At 40.2% G+C, this 19,194-nt stretch overlaps 1 protein-coding gene across 12 annotated transcripts in view; it reads left to right on the top strand.

Moving 5' to 3' along the window:
* LOC126872319 (protein abrupt-like) overlaps positions 1-19,194 on the top strand; it is a 78,616-nt gene that overhangs the window by 21,197 nt on the left and 38,225 nt on the right. For all 12 annotated transcript variants that reach the window (XR_007691941.1, XR_007691940.1, XM_050632132.1 and 9 more), the window contains 2 exons: positions 222-566; positions 1,167-2,004. Coding sequence is in view for 10 of the 12 variants with exons in the window: in XM_050632132.1 (XP_050488089.1) it covers positions 1,798-2,004 (207 nt within the window). In the remaining 2 variants the exon portion in view is untranslated. The remainder of the gene's footprint in view (positions 1-221; positions 567-1,166; positions 2,005-19,194) is intronic.

The raw sequence follows: 19,194 nt of genomic DNA, 5'->3' as shown, positions 1-19,194 counted from the left end.
CTATAATTCCTTCATGTATATACTAACTTCGTTCATAGAACCTGGACTGACTGAATATTAATAATCTTCTCGAATCGAGGCACTGCGTTTTCTCAAGTGTGCGAGGAATAAATAAACGAGCGAAATTGTTGCTCGATTAATTTATCCTCATGTTCGTAGCTGCTCCGACTAATTTTATATTGAATTACGTTAACCAGAGTTTCGTTTCATGTATTTTGTAGAATTGGAGAGATCAAGGCGGTTAAAGAAAGAAACACCAAAAACAGCGACAGCGGAGGTGAAGGGGCATGATAAGCAAGGACACTAGTGTTTCGCGAGAATCAGGTGATCTGGTAGACTATAATCAAGCGTTTAGCATCCAAAGGACGAGGGAGTACCGACAGATGTGTCGTCGCGTTTCTCGACAACGAATATCGGAATGACGCGTCGATCAAGTCGTGGCTGGGCAGAGGGCGCAAGGACTTCATTAAACGGAAAAAAGTAATACACGTCGTGTTTGGAGCTTGTTGGAGAAGTCTTGGAGTGGAAGAAGGAAGATCGTCGAACTTATCAAATACAAGATTAAGGTACATCATTTTTCAATTTCTATGTTTCCTCTCTTCTAAGATAGAGAGAAACCAGTAAGATTTAGCAAATACATTTGTAGACACTCGGAATAATTAGAGGTTCTTTATTATGAATGATCATTATTGTATCAGGCAAGAGAATAGAAGCGTAAAAGTGTCTTATAGGAATCATAGATTATGTTAGTTGTGTGATATTGTGATAGAGATTAACTTTAAAGACAATCGCAGATACAACAAGTGGATATAAAAATCAATGTGACGCGGGAAACGATCCTTTGATTGTTTCAACTAGTGTAGAAAGGCGACACAATTTTGGGTAGAAATATCCTGTTATAAATTCCTTTTGCAAATTCGCATCACTTCTGTGACGGTTTTTTAATAGAAATTTAGTCTTTAATGGTCTTCAGTCGCCATCTCGTTTCAAACGATAGTTCGGAAGGTAGTATTTAAAGCGAAAGAAATGGAAATTTCCCAGCGAGCTAGATTTAATATACAAAATGAATCTTGTGGCATTTATCGATCGATATTAAAAAAATGGCCGATAGAGCGCGTCACATGGCAAGGATCAAGCATTCACAATAGACGCCGCATTGTTTTCAGAAGCGATCGTGGGTTTATTGTCTCGTCTCTCCGCAGCAACAGCGATGGATAACGTCCTCCCGTCCCTATCACGATGTCGTTACTATGAGATCCTTCGTGCTGTTATACCCGACTTTTCCTTACATCAGACAGCTTCCAGAAGAACACCGTTCGAATACTTCGACGTTTTCTATTAGTAATAAATCTTACATCTTGTTCGTCACGCAAAGAAAGAAGTTACAAACAAAACGAAACAAAACAGAAGAGAAAGTTCGGGTCGGTCAAAGAAGAAATTAAACAAACACAGAAAAATTGAAGAACCATAGAATTTAATACAAGGACGTTTCATGAAGAAGATCAAACTTAACAAAAGGGAGAAAACCAGAAGACAACAGTGATCTCGTTTAACCTCGAGTGGAGATCACTAAATCGCAGAATCGCTCGCGTTTGATTAACGTAATTGCACAAGGACAGCCGACGACTGTCCCTGTGGGTGGTGTGTGGAAGAAGCAGAAGGGCGTCGATAAAGAATAGAGGGGTGCGTGGTGAAACGCGACGAGAGGGTGAAGTGAAGGTGTCCTCGTGGGGTGCCAGAGTGAGCACGATAGCACCTCTGGTGCCCTCGGCCGTGGGTCCCGAGGGGACGGACGCCATGGCGGCCTCTTCGTCCTCGTCGAGCGGCGAGCAACAGTACTCACTCAGGTGGAACGACTTCCACTCGAGCATCCTCAGTTCATTTCGTCATCTGAGGGACGAGGAGGATTTCGTGGATGTGACCCTGGCATGCGACAGTAGCAGCTTCACCGCGCACAAGGTCGTCCTCTCTGCGTGCAGTCCTTACTTCCGACGGCTCCTCAAGGTCAGTGTTTCTCTCTTCAAATTTTCCTTTCTTTTTTTCTTCTTTCTGTTACAGACATACGATTTTTTCTTTCTTCTTTTTTTTCTTATTGTCAAATTGTAAATGAAATACACGCGCACTACTGTTCACAAGTACCTGGATATTTGTTTATTTTTATAGGCGATAATAAAATCGCTGCGTGTAATTATCAAAGCTTGTAGGACCATTTCGTTACTTGACAAACCATTTATCTTCAGATTTTTTAATTTTCGTATTATAAGTTACATTGAAAGAAGTCTTATAAGACCGATTGAAATTGCTTTCGTTGTTAACGCAATCATTGATATTTAAATACTACGTATATGCAGAAGTATGCAGTAAATGGCAAAATATATTATTGCTATGTTTTTATAGTTTCTAGCTAGTAATTCATCATTCACTTGTAAACTTTGTTTCACTTGTAAATTCACATACCGTTATTACAAATCGATCAAAGTGTCCAGTTACTTATGAACGGCGGCGTATTTCGATAGGAATATTTCAAATGACAAGGTAAATGTACGATGCTGGAGTATTTTTAGGGAGGAGCGTCATTTTTCAATTTAGAATGAAATCGGCCGGGCGCAATTTTGACGTGCAAAATATCGCGCGCCGTTAATTAAAACATCGCGCTGTTAAATTACCGCGCGAATGCCATTTCCTTCGTACAATTTTATCGACGAGCGTATATCCTATCTCTCTTTCTCTTCGATTCAAACAAAAGTGAAATCGATCGTTCTCCAACGTGAAAACGTTAGACTGGGTAATTGTACATATTGCGAAAAAGGGACGTTCTCGGTGGAATTCGACGAACATGTTACGTTTCGATATCCTGATTTTAGTAAATTACCGCGAAGCGAAACCACTTTCGAGGAAAAAATTCGTTGGCGATTTGCCGTGCGTGGAAACAATCGTATGATTGTATTTTAATTTGCTTGAATAATATTTGATATTCTTCCGCGATATATTATATTCACGGCTAAAATAAACCAACGTGGAAGTTGCGAGGATATATTTTCGAATAATATTTTCAACGTTAAGGTGGGGAAAACACATTCCACTCTTTATGTGGGCGTTTCCAGGCAAATTATCGACGGTAGGAAGGGAAAGGGCTTTTTTTCCAACGAGGGAAGTAGATAGAGGGTAGATAGGACGCCGATTTCTTTGGTCACCACAATTTCTTCTAAAGTCACATAAATTGTCAGTCACATAAATTGCGTGTACAACACTGTTGCATGATTTAGAACCGCACCGTGTTATTTTCTTAATCAACGTAAGTCTAATTGCGATCGTTTCCATTGTCGTGCCTATAAAAAAAAAATATAACTAGTAACAAGTTCAACATCCGTTCGATGAACGTTGATGGACGAACTTTAAATATGCTTAGTTTTCAACCTGTCAATTATTAGGAATTTCCTTGGAATTACTCGAGGAATCGAGGATGAAGAGGCCAATTTACACTGTGCCACGTTCTCGTGCGCATAATGCAGTCGATGCAAGTATAAAATTCGGACGAGCCATCCCCCGTGCAATTTTCGAGGCCGGAAGAGAGTAATTACGGGCCCGTGGCGGCGGAGGAAGAATCCAGGAAGAACATCCGGTTGGATTTACATAATAACGCGGCGTCAAAGTGGACCGGCGTCGAGGAGATCGAAACGTTCTAGCCGGCCAAACGACTATCGATCACGTGGTTGTGTCGTCGCGATGTCGTCGACGACGACCATCTCCCCGAGAACCTGTTTCCTCGAATTTTACCCTTACCTCTCGTCGCTTCCTTTTCGAGGAACTTTCTTCTATAAATCGTCCATCTGAGTGAGGCGTTCCGGTCTAGGGGATGAAGAAAGGCGTATAAAAGTTGGAAATTTAATCGGTCGTACTTGATATGCAAATTATTTTATGGAGTACGGTATTTTAATTTCATCGTGGGAGTACGAGGTTTAACGCGAAGGGGAACAAATTTTAAGAGACTGGATACGTGTGGATATCTGAAGAATTTCAAGTAACGTTGGGTATTTATGCGTAATAGGCTTGGATGAATTCTTTCTCCGTAGTATAAGTTTAGTAGCTTACATAACTGTCACGATATGGTTGAATTTCAATAATTTTGTTTTGTCCAGACTGCTATCTATCGATAAATTCGTATATTAAAACACGTACATCTAGGTAATTTTAAAACCCGTTGGACATTGCACGAGTAATTGAAATCCAAGACAGCGAAGAATCTTTATTTACTTTTCATAGTGAAAACGAAGAACAATTGTGAATAAATGCCGATATTAGTGTCAATATGAACTACATACAGCTAAAAGATATCGAAAGGAGGGTTAAGAAGCAGAACGATTATTCCACGCTCCAAAGCTCAGCTACTAAGAAATTGACATCGAGGAGAGGCCAGTCGACTTTCTAATTGACGCGTACCGCTAATTGATTTTAAGTGTCAGCCACGGTACTACTTGCTCTCGAGTCCCGTCGAGTTAATAACGCGACAATTCGTCCTCGCGTTTGCGTCACTACGTCATATAGACTACAGATGAGAGAGTATAGTGTAACAGCGTCGCCTCGTTTAAATATAAGTCACGCGGACGATGTAATAAAAAGCATGCATTGCGTGGCCACGAAGGTGGAGTCTTTTGTACTCATTAATATCCTCACTATTATACTTTCACTGGCGTCCTAGTGGCGCTGGAACGTTTGTTTAATGTTCGTCGACACGTCCGCGTCGCGTTTATTATTACCCTGTTTGCTATGTGAAATTGCAAGACAAAAAAGCTTGAAGGAGAAAAAAAAAGTTGGAAGGGATAAATTATCGTCGGTACAATTAGCCAGGATTAATCGTATCAGTGAACTAACGTTAGCATTGGTCCAGCGTACGTATTTTCTCTCGAATATTTTCGCATATACTCGATATCACGCGCGTGACGTAACGATAACGAGACTGCCTGAAACACCTGACAGCCGTGTGTGTTTTGATTTATGCGTTAGTGCACACTGGTGCAACGATTTACGACAGCCCGTTCATTTGACTATCGGCCGGCAGTCGATGACGAATCACTGAGTTATCGACTACGTCCGCAATGATATTTGCCAAAATACGATCGCCGTTCTCTATGTTACGCGGTCCCCATGCTATCCATAATAAATTTCTATCTGTCCCGGGTCGATAATATATTGGACTTGGCCAGTGACCTGTCTGGATTAGCCTGGGATTCGTGGAAAAGGAATTCCATCGATGGAAGTTACTTGGTCGCTTCTACGGAAATAAATATGCCGCGGATATCTCCAATTATGCACGTCTCTAGGTTTCGAATTGTTAGCACTTTAAATTTTTTAATTCTTAGATTTCAATTTCGAAACATTGGAATATTCAAATCTGGAAATTTTTTATTTCCGCATTTCCAGAGCTTTGAATTTATATATTTTTAAATTATCAAAGTTTTGAATGTTTTAACATTCGAGTCTGTTCTTAAATTTCAGCATTTGCCCGAATAGATTCTCCCTTTTATTATTTACCACAAAATTTATCTTCTTTACAGCTATTTATACATATACATTAGAATATTTCTTCGTTTTCGAAGATTGTATGTGTTCTCCTGCTTCTTCCATCTTTCTACTCCTGCGTATCTTCTCTTTCGCATTATCAGCAATCGCAAGTTCGGCTATGTTGTAAGTTATAACGATGATCGTCAGTGTAGATAATTGCGACGCAGGAGCCACGTCCGGCACAGATATTACGATGGGATTAAAACACGCGTGTAATCACGTGTCACTCCCATCTGCGTGAAATAAGTAAGTACAAGCTACATCGGAAGTTACGGTAATTCGAATGAAACTTCGCGAAGATTAAATCCTCCCGACTGGTCATCATCGTTACTGAAACATTAATGCAGTTATCTCGTTGCGTGACAGCCTTTGAAAGGCGTGTCTCTCTGTGGATCGCCGTGGCTGATACAAGGAGAAGGGAAGAAAAGGATATCATAGAAAACAGGCCTAACTAGTTTTCGTAGTTTATAGTCAAGTTTTGCTTCGATCGTACCAATCCCAGAGGTAAATTCATTGATACAAGAAAACCAGCTGAATACGTATAACCAAGACGAATACTACTATCGATATAAATTGCACGGATCTTTCCCTCGTGACAGCGATTCGCAATCTAGAAACGAAATTGCTAAAAAATGCCACGGTACCGATCGTAATTTATAAACAACCGGAGATATTGCGTGGCTTAATTGGTTCAACCGAATCGATAAGTCAAGTCTTTTACTAGGAGCGATTCTAATTGCGTCCATTTTATATTTCAATGAAGAAACTGGCCCAGCGTATGTATGTTCTTATTGACCAAGGAAACGAGAGAAACTCGAATCTTTTACGGAGGAAGATGACGACAATGGGCAGCGCTGAATCGAGTTTTATAGTGTGTTGATGTTGCATGGTGACTTTACAAGATACAATAAATATTTTAAAGCGTCTCTCCGAGGGCTAAGAAACGTTGTTTAGAATCGGAGGAAGAAGCCCGTGACTCGTTATCGCGTTCACGGAATCGTCGGCTTACACGCGCCACGGCTATATTAATCGCGAGGGATTGGTCGTGTACGTATCGCAAGAAGAACAGCCCACGCGTGTTCCGTGAAAATAAGAATATGAAGGAACGAAAATGGAGCGACGACAGCGTTATTTCGACGTCCGTAAAGCAATATCGCCGCGATGGTAAATTACAACGAGGAGGCGTTCTGCTGAGATGCGTTATAATTGGAGAATCGATGAACGCTGAAATTCAATCGATTTGATCGAAATTGATATGATATCGAGTATGAAAGATGTTTTAAAATTGACCAACCAAATAAAAGGAATATGACAATTTTTTTGCATAGATATCTATAACCATAATTTACGAGCAAGCACTAACTGTCGCGCAATTTTTATTCTACAACTCATATTGACGTAGTTATATTTATGAAGTCATCGCGATACCACCCATGACGAGTGTTTTAAAGTTGACCAATTAAATACGAAGTTTATAATAACTTGTTGATATCTGTGGCTTCGTTTATGAAGGCTAGTTATCTCGCAACGTATACAGTAGTTATGTATATGAAGTACAGTTCTTCGTGATACCAACGTGAAATGTGTTTTATGTATTTAGCAATCTAATTCTAAGCCTATATTAATGATTTCGATATCTATGGTTTATATGGTACGGCTGGTTATCGTATAATTTTTGCTCTGTACGCATATTGAAGTTAGCTACGTATATAGATATGTTATGAAATGTGATTCTTCGTGATACCACCATAGACGGTGTTTCAAATTGAGTAATCGAATATAGGAGTTTACAAGCGATAGTTTTTGAGGTAAGTCTGGTTATCGTGCAATTTTTTTATTCTATATTATTTTAATGGTAGCCACGTATAAAGATACGTTTGCGAAATCTTTTTTCGTGTAAATTTCTCGTGTAACTTCTCTCATGCTTCGCAATCCATGGACTTCCCAACCAACGTTCTACATATAATCCCGCTACATTTTCAATTAAAGATCGGATCATGTATATTACAAATAGATTTAGATCTGACTGCACAGTTTCAAACATTCCGTGAGTTCTTCGAAAGAACTAAGAAAGAAAAAGATATTGCTTTTAAATAAATTGAATCCTGGATGAGATAGCTTTTAACTTTTCATGAGAATGTGCTTTGAGAAATGTACGTGGTGACTAAGTAGATTTTAACCAGAAGCTTGCGCTCGATCTCTTAACAATATTGAATATCTCGAGCAAAGTTGGAATACATAAAAGTTGCAAGTAATATCGAAGATACATAGTTCATTGTTCTTCACTCGAGAACCTTCGATTTTTTCTAATATCGAAACACTTTTAAGCACATATATTCTCGAGCGCTACTTATTCTGCGGTTTTAAACCAATTCTAAAATACTCATACCTTTTGTATCTACAAACAACTTGTTACGATTATTAATCCAACTTTTTGAATTAAAATGGCTATTTATGTATTTGTCGAGCTAATAGATGTATGCCCATTTAGTATTCTTCATAAATATTGACCGAGCAGAATACAAAGGCATTACAATTTACATGACAACGTCCTATTACATATTTTCCATATAACAATATGGAAACAAAAAATTTTTACGATGAGAATTTGCATACTTTCGCGACTCAGTGTAGGATTCAAACACAAAATAGAGGCTAACGATCGAAATTGAAACTTAAACTAACCCAAATCCTATTCTCCGCTCGAATCTCGTATTCGCGGCCCGCCAATGAGGGTCTGTTTCGAAAGAAAATACGGAGCAGCCGATGGAAGAAGACCGCGGGGAAAATGGTGCGGACACGTGGTGAGTGCAGGGAACAGAAAGTTACGCTTGCACAATCCCATCGCGTCGCGGTGGCGGGCAAGGTGCTCCATATTCTATATTTAAAAGGCGCACGCAGGCCACAGCCTCTCTCAGCTGAACACGTGCGTGTGCGTGAGTACGCACGCGCTCGTGCTCTCTCACCCTCACGTACTCGCGAGGTACTTGCGCTTCTCTCGTCTCGTGACCGGTCGCATTTAAATTTACCAGCGATGCGCGTCGTCAGGGCGCGTTTCTCGATGTGTTCCGCGCTCATGATACCGAGCTACCAGAAGGAAGACAGAAACAGGATAGAACGTGCACGAGGAAAGAGAAGGAGAGAACGAGTAAAGAGGAAGAGAAGGAGAGAACGAGTAAAGAGGAAGAGAAGGAGCAACGAGAGAGCACGCCTCTGGAAATATACGGGACGATGGTCGATCTCGTTTGTTTCCGGCTGCTCTACTGCGGTGATTCGAAACGCGGCTGTAACGAGAACCTTAACACGTCATGGAGGGGCAAGAGGATTGCCGAGGAGATCATCTTGGTTTCTATTTTCTACCCGAAGAGCCTCGAAATCGTTCGCATCGACGACGAGGTGATACGACCCCGTGGTGATTTCGGAAAGAGAATCACTCTCGAATCCAACGTTGTAATTTACGAGCGTGTAAAGGAGACACCGCGAAGATCCCGCAAGGAAATCTCCGCCTCTCTTTGTGAACCGATGCCATATGCCATGTACCAAACATTATTCACGAGAATCACTTTGATACTTCTAAAAATCCTTTAGAGTTTAAAGTATCTTATATATATATATACAGTAGATATACAGAGATATACAATATCTTATATATATATAGTAGTAAATTGAAGTTTAGGTATATGATTTAAGAGATATTGTTATCGTATACCGTTTAACAAATAGAAATAAAAATAGAAATAGAAGTTACGAAGAAATGTGTAAGTAATCTGGATGTAAAATCATTACTCTCTCTCATTTCTTTTACGTTTTATAATTAAAGGTAGAGTATTACTACTTTATAGAGTACATGTAGTATAATGAGATTTAAGAGATTCGATGCAATGTCTCGCTCGATGATCCGATTTGAATCTTCAGGATTCCTTCTCATGAAACACTTAAAGACTTCAATAAATAATTTAGTACGCGCTACAGAGAATACACGTAATGCGAGACATCGATCCATGATTATCGAAGATCAGTTTCGTATTGAAATAAATATTTTCGTGTCTTTCAACGAAAGGATCGGGTCTAGAGAATCCATGTTGATTATTTATCTGATATTGTATGATTTATATAATATTTTTGCTCCTCTCAGCGGCCACTATAAGTTCAGATTAAGTTACTACGAGACTCAGGCTTTTGTTTGCAGCATCCTACGTGCTCCACGAGGAGGAAACATCGTTGTATGCTATTCGAAATAAAGATTCCAGTTACATAGGTTATTATTAACTAGATATATTATGAAAATATTTAGATCAACTAGTCTACCGATAATATTGATATCGATCTCGTCAATAGCACAATTAGCTCAAGGACCGAATAAGATACTCGTATCCCCTCGATACGTAGTCGAAACCCGTCTAGGTTCGCTGTCTTGTGTTATTCTCGAAATCGTGGAAGATAAGCGAGTCGAGCCAGTGTCCAATCAAAGCTTCTTGCTTCTTCCGCCTCGCAACGTCACGGCTGTTTACGATTATGTGCGTCATGGCTAGCACACCCACGTAAGCACCGGGCAAAAAGCGAGTCGCATAATGGCAGGCGAGTAATGATTCTCACCAGCCGGCGAGTAACGATCCGATGGAAACTTACGACCGCACCGGGGATCCCCACCTAACCAAACGAACGTAACCGCATAATTGTACGGTTCAACGTTTCTCGACGAATGCCATCTGTTGTCGGCCAGAAAAACGTCTCGTTACTTATTACGATCAATGTTTCTTTGATTCGTCGTGGATGTTATCCTGTTTTACGTCGTTTTTGCGCTTTAAATTTTCCTTAAAACCTTCTGCATAGGGATTCTAGTGGTTGAAAGCATCTGACGACGTTGCATGAGTAAGAAATCGCGATCGATTCCGTTAGATGTTTGTTAAACAGCGTAATCAACAGAGGAAGCTATATGACGTAGAATACATAATTGGCTATTGATAGCGTAAATTTATTTATAGACAGCTACGACGTTACGAATTGTGAATTTTTATGACAAATGTCATTTGTCGGGCAGAAAAACGTCTCATTACGATTATCCCGTTCTAGGCCGTTTCTTCGCGTACTATTTCCTACAAAACCTTCTGCGTAGAGATAACTCCAGTGTTTGAAAGTGTTTGACGATGTTGGATGAACAAGGAATTGGTGTAATTAACAGCGGAAATTTTTTGGAGAAGAATAATTGCTTGTTAATGGTGTAAATTTTTTTATTCGATTATTATATAATGATATTTGAATTTCAATGGTAGTGTCGATCACAATTTTGATCGGCTCATAATGGATTTATTGTTTCATAATCGACACGTTTCTAGTGTTTACGCATAGCACATTGGCTCCACAAATACGGGATAATTACACAAACGATATAGAATCGCGTAAATTGACGTCTACACGGAATGTTTGTTTTCCCGTATTAGATAATGCCGCCCTGCTACTCCGATATTTGATCAATCGCTGTTCGGTAATCAAACATTTGGCTAATATTTCTGACTGAGTTCAAATCGCAATTGATCGGGTAGCCGCGGCGGTAATTCTGTCACTTTACAGAGTCAATAATTTCATAATATAATATTAGTCTAAAGAAATAACGTTCTAACTCGATACCCTTATTATCTTAACCCTTTCAGAGTGAAATGTTCTTCAAGCTGAAGAAAAAGAGGCTCAATTTTTCATTCGTCAATTATTACTGACAATGAAGACACATGTTTCTAATCTTTTTGAAAGAAGATCGATTTTTCTTTTGTTAGTAAAATGTACATTATATTCGTTATAATATTTGGTAGATAAAACATATATCTGTTCAGATCGCGGTACAGTAATAAGATTTTAAAGCACAATATCGGGCGTGAAAGAGTTAAATTGTAAATGTTTTCATTTTTACAATCAAGCTAGTTCTCTAAATTTAACTCTGCACGACGCCGTCTGAGTCATCGGATAAAACGATTCTGTTTTTTAAACGTTCATAAAATATTTTTCATGAAAGGAAAACGATGTCAATAATTCGTATGCAGACGATGAAATGTCTGCCAACCTCAGTCACAGAACAAGAACGATGAGCTCAACTTGTTCTGGCGTAATGTTGGAAAAACGTTGGAATCGATATTAGCCTATCCGAGCGTAAATGGTGTTCCATTGGCTGGAGCAGTAAGAAACGCAAATGCGGTACGCATTAAGAGGCCTGGGGCAGCGCGTGCTTTAATGTACGCGAGTACGCACGCCGTAAGTGGTTCCATAGGAACAGCCGTAAAGGAAAAACAAGCCACGATTTCATGACGTTGTCTCGGATATACGGCATCATTTAACCCCTCTAACCCGCGGTACATCCTTCGACGAGGAGGTTCCATTAATGGGCCGCGCCTATAACTCGAACGACGTTCGGATTAGAAAGACGATAGGTCTCTTCCCTCGTCCTAATTTCTTCCATTTCTTTTTATATATTTTCGTTTTTAGATTCTATGTTGTATCGTTTCCTTGTTCTTTTTTTATTTCGCTTTACTTGAAAAGAGATATCGCTCGGAGCGAGGTCTGTCGCGATGTCGTGACGCTTGACGTATGGTCTGGCACGAAGATATACCGTTGCTGGAATTAATTAGAAATACGTGTAATCCAGTAACGAAGCGTTTCTTTTTCCACTTAGTCCTCTTTTCTTTTTCTCTTTTTTTTTTATCCTTCCTCATCGTGATCGACCTGTACGCGAGTAACTGGTATCGCTGTGAGTTCGTTAAAATGTCTACGGTTGCATCGCAATGACAAATAACTAGAATTTCTGTGTTGTTTCTCTCCGACGGTAATCGATGGCATTTAATGATTGTAAATTTTATGCGCGACCTTTGCTTAGCCGTCGCGGTTCTGCATTAAAAATAAATTAAGTTGGAAGATACCAAATATGATATTGGATACTGAGCCTTTCTATTCCGTTCCAACGAAACGAACGCTCGAAAATATCCGCAGATTTCGGTAAGTAAACAACGGATTTTCGTATACCCTTCTCAGTTAAAATTTCTTAATCAGTATTTTTCCATTTTTCAAGATATATCGAAATACTTAATATTTCTTTATTTTTTAAGTAAAGTCATATATTCTATAGACTGTTAGAAAATACAAAGAAAATAATATTTCAGTTTTCTTCAACTTTCAAAGGTGATAAATAAGAGATTTCAATCAAAGAATACTCGAAAGAATTATCGACGTTTTTTTTCTTTCGTCGAAAATATTTTATGTAACAATTGGATATTCAACAAACAAAATCGTTTTGTCTGATGACTCAGACAATGTCGCGCTCGAGTCAAATTTAGAGAACAATAATATTTCAGACAAGCAAATACCGTCGTCATTAGCACATAGTAATACGACGAATTATTGTTATAACCGTGATGCAACGCGCGTTCCATGGTACCAGTTTACATACAAAACACCGCGACGTATTTACCAGGCTGCGTAAAAACGATATAATGAATTATTCTTTTAATTAACTTATTTTTGTCCAAGCAATCACCTCCGTCTGTATTCTGAAAATCATGCACAATTACTACATGAAATTCTTATCCCACTTCCTACGATTGAATATTCCGGTACACGCGAATCCTCTCTACCGTAGTAGGTCGATAAATTATCCGTACTGACTCATTTCTATCGCCAACGCATCGAATCAGCCTCTGTGGTCCATTTCACAACTTTCTATACGCTTACGCTACGTTCTAGCTACACGCATATGACATTGTGTATCAAATAATTCGATCGATCCCTGAAATCAAACTGCCATTTAATAACAAGCCCCTCTTGCATAATTAACCAATTTTAATGAGATCTTGCAAATCGTAAATTATCAATAGGCACTAATAAATTTTCTTATATAACTGCAACAAGTTCGGTGATAAATCCAATAGAATTTACAATCAAATTCTATAAATTACAGCTGCTCGCGCGATTTTGTAAAATTACAAAAGAAAAGTCTATCCACCACTTAGAAATAGTAATTTGTCAATATATTTATTTATTATTAACATATTAGTAATATATTGTTAATTAGTAAATGCAGAAGGATCCAGATCGAACGATTCAGAAAAACGAATGGAAAAAAGAATTTTTCGAACCGTAGCCGTGACGGTGTCAAATTTAGACAGCCGTAGTATGTACATCTGTCGACTATAATATCCATTGACTCGTCCCCGTAAGTAAGTACCCCGTGAACACAAACAGAAGCACAGAGGCGTCAAGAAGACGCGCGTGTAACCCGCATACACCCGTGTGTGCGTGCACACGCATCACACACGGAATATGCGTGTTGTTGGTCGCTAGTCTTAAAATAAGACCGGCCACCGCACCGTAATAAATTCTGCGTGCCTCCTCCTCTCGCGTATCGTGCGTACGTGTCTACTTCTCGAAGTGTCAGCCGGAGAAACAGAGAGGGAAAGAGGGTGGCAAAGAAGGGATGGAGGGAGCGGAGTATAAAAGAGAAAAAAGAAGAAAGAAGAAAAAAGGGAGCTGCGAAAGAGAGAAAAGAATAAAGTGAGTCACACATTGGAGGGATCGAAAAGACGGCGGACACCCGCCCCTCCCTCCTCCAACCCTATCTTTTCGAGTGCGCACCAGAAGCACGCGCGTTACTTTATAAATGTGCTCGCCAGAAGATGTTGCTATATATGTTAGCGTGTAATTCAAGAATTCGAACGGCGACACACGCTGTTGCTCACGACTCACGACACACGAAATCCGGAGAAAGCTGGCGAAGAAACACGGACGCGAGGATCGTTTTTTAATTTAGATCCGATGCCATATGTCACGAGGATGTGGCTTTGCTTCCCTCCGTTGTGAGATAGTATTACGAGAAATTAGGATAGTTTTTGTTTCGTATGCATCAAGATCACGGATTCGGATTAGATTGCTTTTGCTGTCTGCAATTTATTCGCCGACCGGCTCTCCCGATAGGGAGGTTTTGATAAGGTATACGCGCATCAGACAATCGCTTTACGCTGCCGCCAAATATCCTCCAATATTGTCGTGCAATTATCGTCGACGAGCACACAACAGTCCCTTTGTTCCCGGTTTCCTTTACCACTGAGTCACACCGGTTCAACAAAACGCGGCTTTTTCTGCCGGCTGACATCCACACCGGTCGTCACGCTGAAATTTCTGGAACATTTTATCCCCGTCGTCGCTTTTGCGACAATGCATTAACATTCTTTTATTCAGCCGTTTCCAGGGAACACACTTGTCGAGTTTCGACTCGAACAGAGAGCTCATCCCTCGATTCTTTCTTCGTTTACCGTGCTATTACTTGCTGGAAATACTGAGCTGAATCACCTTCGGTGGCAACGGACTCTTAAGTCCGTCCCAATTTTTCTTTTCCTCGTTCAGTTTAGCTGGTCGTCGAAACAAATACCGGTATCATGGTTTCGTTAATCTCACGGTCGTTACTCATCGTTTTTAATTTCGAGAATTTTACCTGAGTCACTTTCACGCAGCATCCACCCACGGTATGTAACAGTACACGTATACAAGTGCACGTTACACGGTCGTTCTCTCTTTTACCCACTTTGTTCCTCCAGCGAAATGAATTGATCATTGAACTGGTCACGGTGTTTTTCGTTCCAACTCGGTTATTCATTCCCGAACGTAATTCCGCGCCATTGCATCATACGTCGTTCCTAGAACACCTGGTCGGCACATCTTATCAGGAAATCTTATCGAAATCGTACACGTTAAATTTAACCGCGGTAGATTAACCCGTTCGTTTCGTGATCGCTACGGGAATAAATCAGAGACTCGTATCCGCGGTTGCCCGACCGCGTGTTCAACTATCATAAAGAGAAGCAGAGTCTTTTGTAACACGGCTGTTTGTATATTAAATATAAGATTTTTTCTTCCCCTGCACTAAATCTCAATTTCCGCCATGGAAAGCGAGAACAACAGTTACATGAAACGATAGGGAGTCGCGAGCGTGAAATAGACGCGTGCACGTATAATTACGCTGGCGTACACCTACGTCGCGTGGACATCGTGTAACGATCCGTTAATAACGTTACCGTTAACCACGCATTAGTGGTCACCTCGGCTATTTGCATATCGGATCGGTAATTTCCATCTGACGCCAAGAGAAACGAGAGAGGAGGACGCGTGTTGTGTACCAGTTTGCGTGTAACGTACAGCAGCTAGCAAAAGTATTTACACACACGCCATAAGAAATTTGTATCTGTATATTGTGTGTTTACATTAAAGATTTTTAAATTTCATTAGTATTGTGATAGGATTACATGTCTACTGTTATGATTATATCGGTAAAACTTAAATCTAATCTGAAAATATATAATAAATATGTATTTAGTAAAAAGAAAAAGATACTAGAATACAGCATGAATAACTGAACTATGCCATAAGTGTATATAAGTGTATGTATAAGTGGATAATAGTTTGTTTAAATATTTTTGCACTTATTGCTATGTACTTGCATTACCAGATTTGTCTCGAAATTTACCAATGTAATAATGACACTCGAATGTCATTACAGTGCTAATGAAATATAAAAACGTTTCGTTTAACACACGCAATATATTCATAAAATGTTTCTACAAGTGTTCGAATACTTTCGTGAGCAACTGTAGGCGAAACACACACGGCTGTATTAAACGTGTGGCCCGTCTACTAGATACCCCTTGCTACGGCATCTATGTGCGCCATTACGGAGAACCCGTGTGGCAGTGATTTATCCGGCGCGGTCGAATCGAAAACGTCCTCTTGATCCGAAATGAATATACACATACACGTAGGTACGTAGTCGTGGCGTGAATTTAAAATGCGCGGAAGATCAATCTGACCGATAACTGAAATAACAGTACGTTCCTCTAATAACTATCAATTACCAGTTTGCTATGGATGCTGCTGTGGGAACGTTCGAGGATTAGACATTCGAAATATGTATCTCTCATTTTTTTCTCTTTTCATGCTCTTTCCTTGTCTTACGAGTAGTGGTATCTACTCTTGAGAGGCTTGTGATATTTCGGGATATTACGAGATGAAAAGGATAACTTCTGGTTACACGTTGCTGAATATGACCAATGGTAAGAATTATGGAGATTTTTAGAAAAAGACTCTAGGAGGATATACATATATATATATTATGCCTATTATGCCTAGAGTATATATATATTTAGATAGAGATATATATATATATAGATATGTAATTTCATTTTGCAGAAAGTTCTTAGTGTATCGACGAATCGATACAATTTTATTTCCAGTTCGGTGTCTCGACGCGGATTGCATCTTCTACCGAGTGTCTTCATATTTTAAAATATCTTGCCTCCCACCGACTGGCCGGCACATCTAAATATATACATACGGTTGGTGCTCGTGTCAATTTGCGGGAACACGGAATGCACGGAGACCAGGGAGCGGAGAAACGGAAAGCTGGACGCGCGCTTTCCTGTGTGCATGTCCTCACCGGGTCTCTCTTCTCACGCGCGTATTTAATTTCCAGGCGCGGCTCATCGTCGTCAACGTCGACGAGGGTCGTTCTTCGCCCGTAAACGTGCTCTCTACGCCTCTAATAAGCCTTCGTATTCTCGTTTTTCGTTAATGCGGCGTCTATGCACACGGTGCACTCGCATTACGCTTAATGTCGCACGGCCACAGCAGTCGTGCACATGCGGCCAGCAAATTATCGCCGGTATATTATTGTGCTGCGTGTGCGTATAACGTGTTCGTCCCGTCCTCTTTCGACGTTCGTCATTTTTTTCCCTTTCTTTTCTTTCATTCTGCTCCTTGTTCGGTTCACTGTTCGTCTCTATCTGTATTTCGTCGTACTCTGTCTCTTCCTTGACATGTCTCCCTTCCTTCCTTCATTTTTTTCTCTGTTTCTGTGTTTGCTCTCTTTCCAACTGTGTAACGTGGAGTACAAGCCAAGCGAAATGACGATGGCCGCGCGTGTACCGAGAGACACATTATACCTCCGTGTATTTTTATCAACGGAAGTGCGTAGTTGTACGTGCGCGCATTCCTGCACAGCCTGCGCCTGGAAAAGCGACGCTGAAGAAGGAGGGAGCGTGAAACGCGCCGCGTGTACAATGTACATGCGTGTATTTCTTGTTCCCGCCATTGTCGTCGGCACACGCGTCTCCCTCCATGCATCCGCTTCGTTCATTCCGGTCTTTCTTTGTCTTGCTACGTACGATTCTAGACATTTGGAATGATTAGATTCCGTTACTAGGAAGTCACGCAGTTCAGAATTACTCTGAGTGAACATCAGAACTCTGTTTATACGGATCTGTCAAGGAGTAATAGCAATTCAGCAATTCTTCTCACCACGCGTCTCTCTTGATGCGTCCACTTTGTAGATTCCAGTGTTTCTGCGTTTTACGTTTATTTTACGTTCAGTCTTGGTGTTGGAGCGATTTGGATATAATTTGGGATTACCCTAAACTACAACTCTATACGAATCCGGCAAAGATTAAAAGGAATTTGCCAATTCCTTCCACTGTCCATGATTTTTCTCCGAGCAATAAAGACTTTAGATAAGCGAATCCAATCGGCAGGAAAGAGATCGGTTAAACGAGAACTAATTAAAATTTCATTCCAATAAATGCAGTTCGGACAAACGAAGTGTCTATAGACAACGGACGTACAAAGAAGTTTATTGAATGCATTCAAGTATCGTTCGAATATCAATAGTCGGAGATCTTCCATCGTCCTCCAACGATTTCTTTCACAGGAATATCCAACGAATCACCCTGAGAAACCTATAATTGCGAGATAATAGTTTATCTAATTTCAATGAATATGATACAATTAAATGAAAACTGCCTTAATTTTCAAAATAAAAATATTCACGCGATATAGATCCAGTAGCAGTTCTGTGATACGTTCACTGGAAAGTACAAAAATTCTGGAAAAATGTATAAAAATATGGACTACCGCACAGAATTAAACAATGTATTTTCAAACGTTAAGGTCCCCGTTAGTATGAAAAATCCTCTTCGTTGGCACGACATCGCCTGACGAGTTAACGAAAAATTGAAAGTGGATTCGTTTAGGGGTGGCAAAGAGAAAGAGGGTAAACGCGTGGCGAAGTTTGATCGATACTCTGGCTACCCTCGAAGTTGCCTCGCGATTTGACTGGTTAACGCCAGGAAAGCTTAAAACATGCGTCAGTAAAACTCCAACTACCCAGATAAGAAGATAACGAAGAGTTGTGTGCACGCGTGAACTACTTGTCCGTGTATTCGTCTGTACAACGAAACTATATGCGTGGCCGGGGGACTGTAACGGCGAACGGACATGTTTCGTGAAGCCATGACGGCTGCGCGTTCACTGCATAACCGGATCAGAAACCATGCAATCGTATCTACTTTTCTGCTTACGCTTTAGTTGGGGTGCTTCGCCTACATGCGATCAAGATACAGCACCGACGCACGATTACAAGAACTTTTTTTTTTCTTCAAACGCTCAACGGTACAAACTCTCGCCACCTTTTTCCTTCATCCCTCGACAAGGCGTCTTCGAGCCGTGAACGAGTAAGTTCACGAGCATCGAAATCGGTCTAATCTCTGCTTTAAATGACTAATATACGCAGGAAAAATATTCTAAGTTTGGAATAATTTGTACCTATTTAAT

This window comes from Bombus huntii, chromosome 13 (genome assembly GCF_024542735.1).
Source record: "Bombus huntii isolate Logan2020A chromosome 13, iyBomHunt1.1, whole genome shotgun sequence".
Lineage (NCBI taxonomy): Eukaryota > Metazoa > Arthropoda > Insecta > Hymenoptera > Apidae > Bombus > Bombus huntii.
Note: the sequence above shows the minus strand (reverse complement) of the source record. Positions and strands in the feature narration are given on the sequence as shown.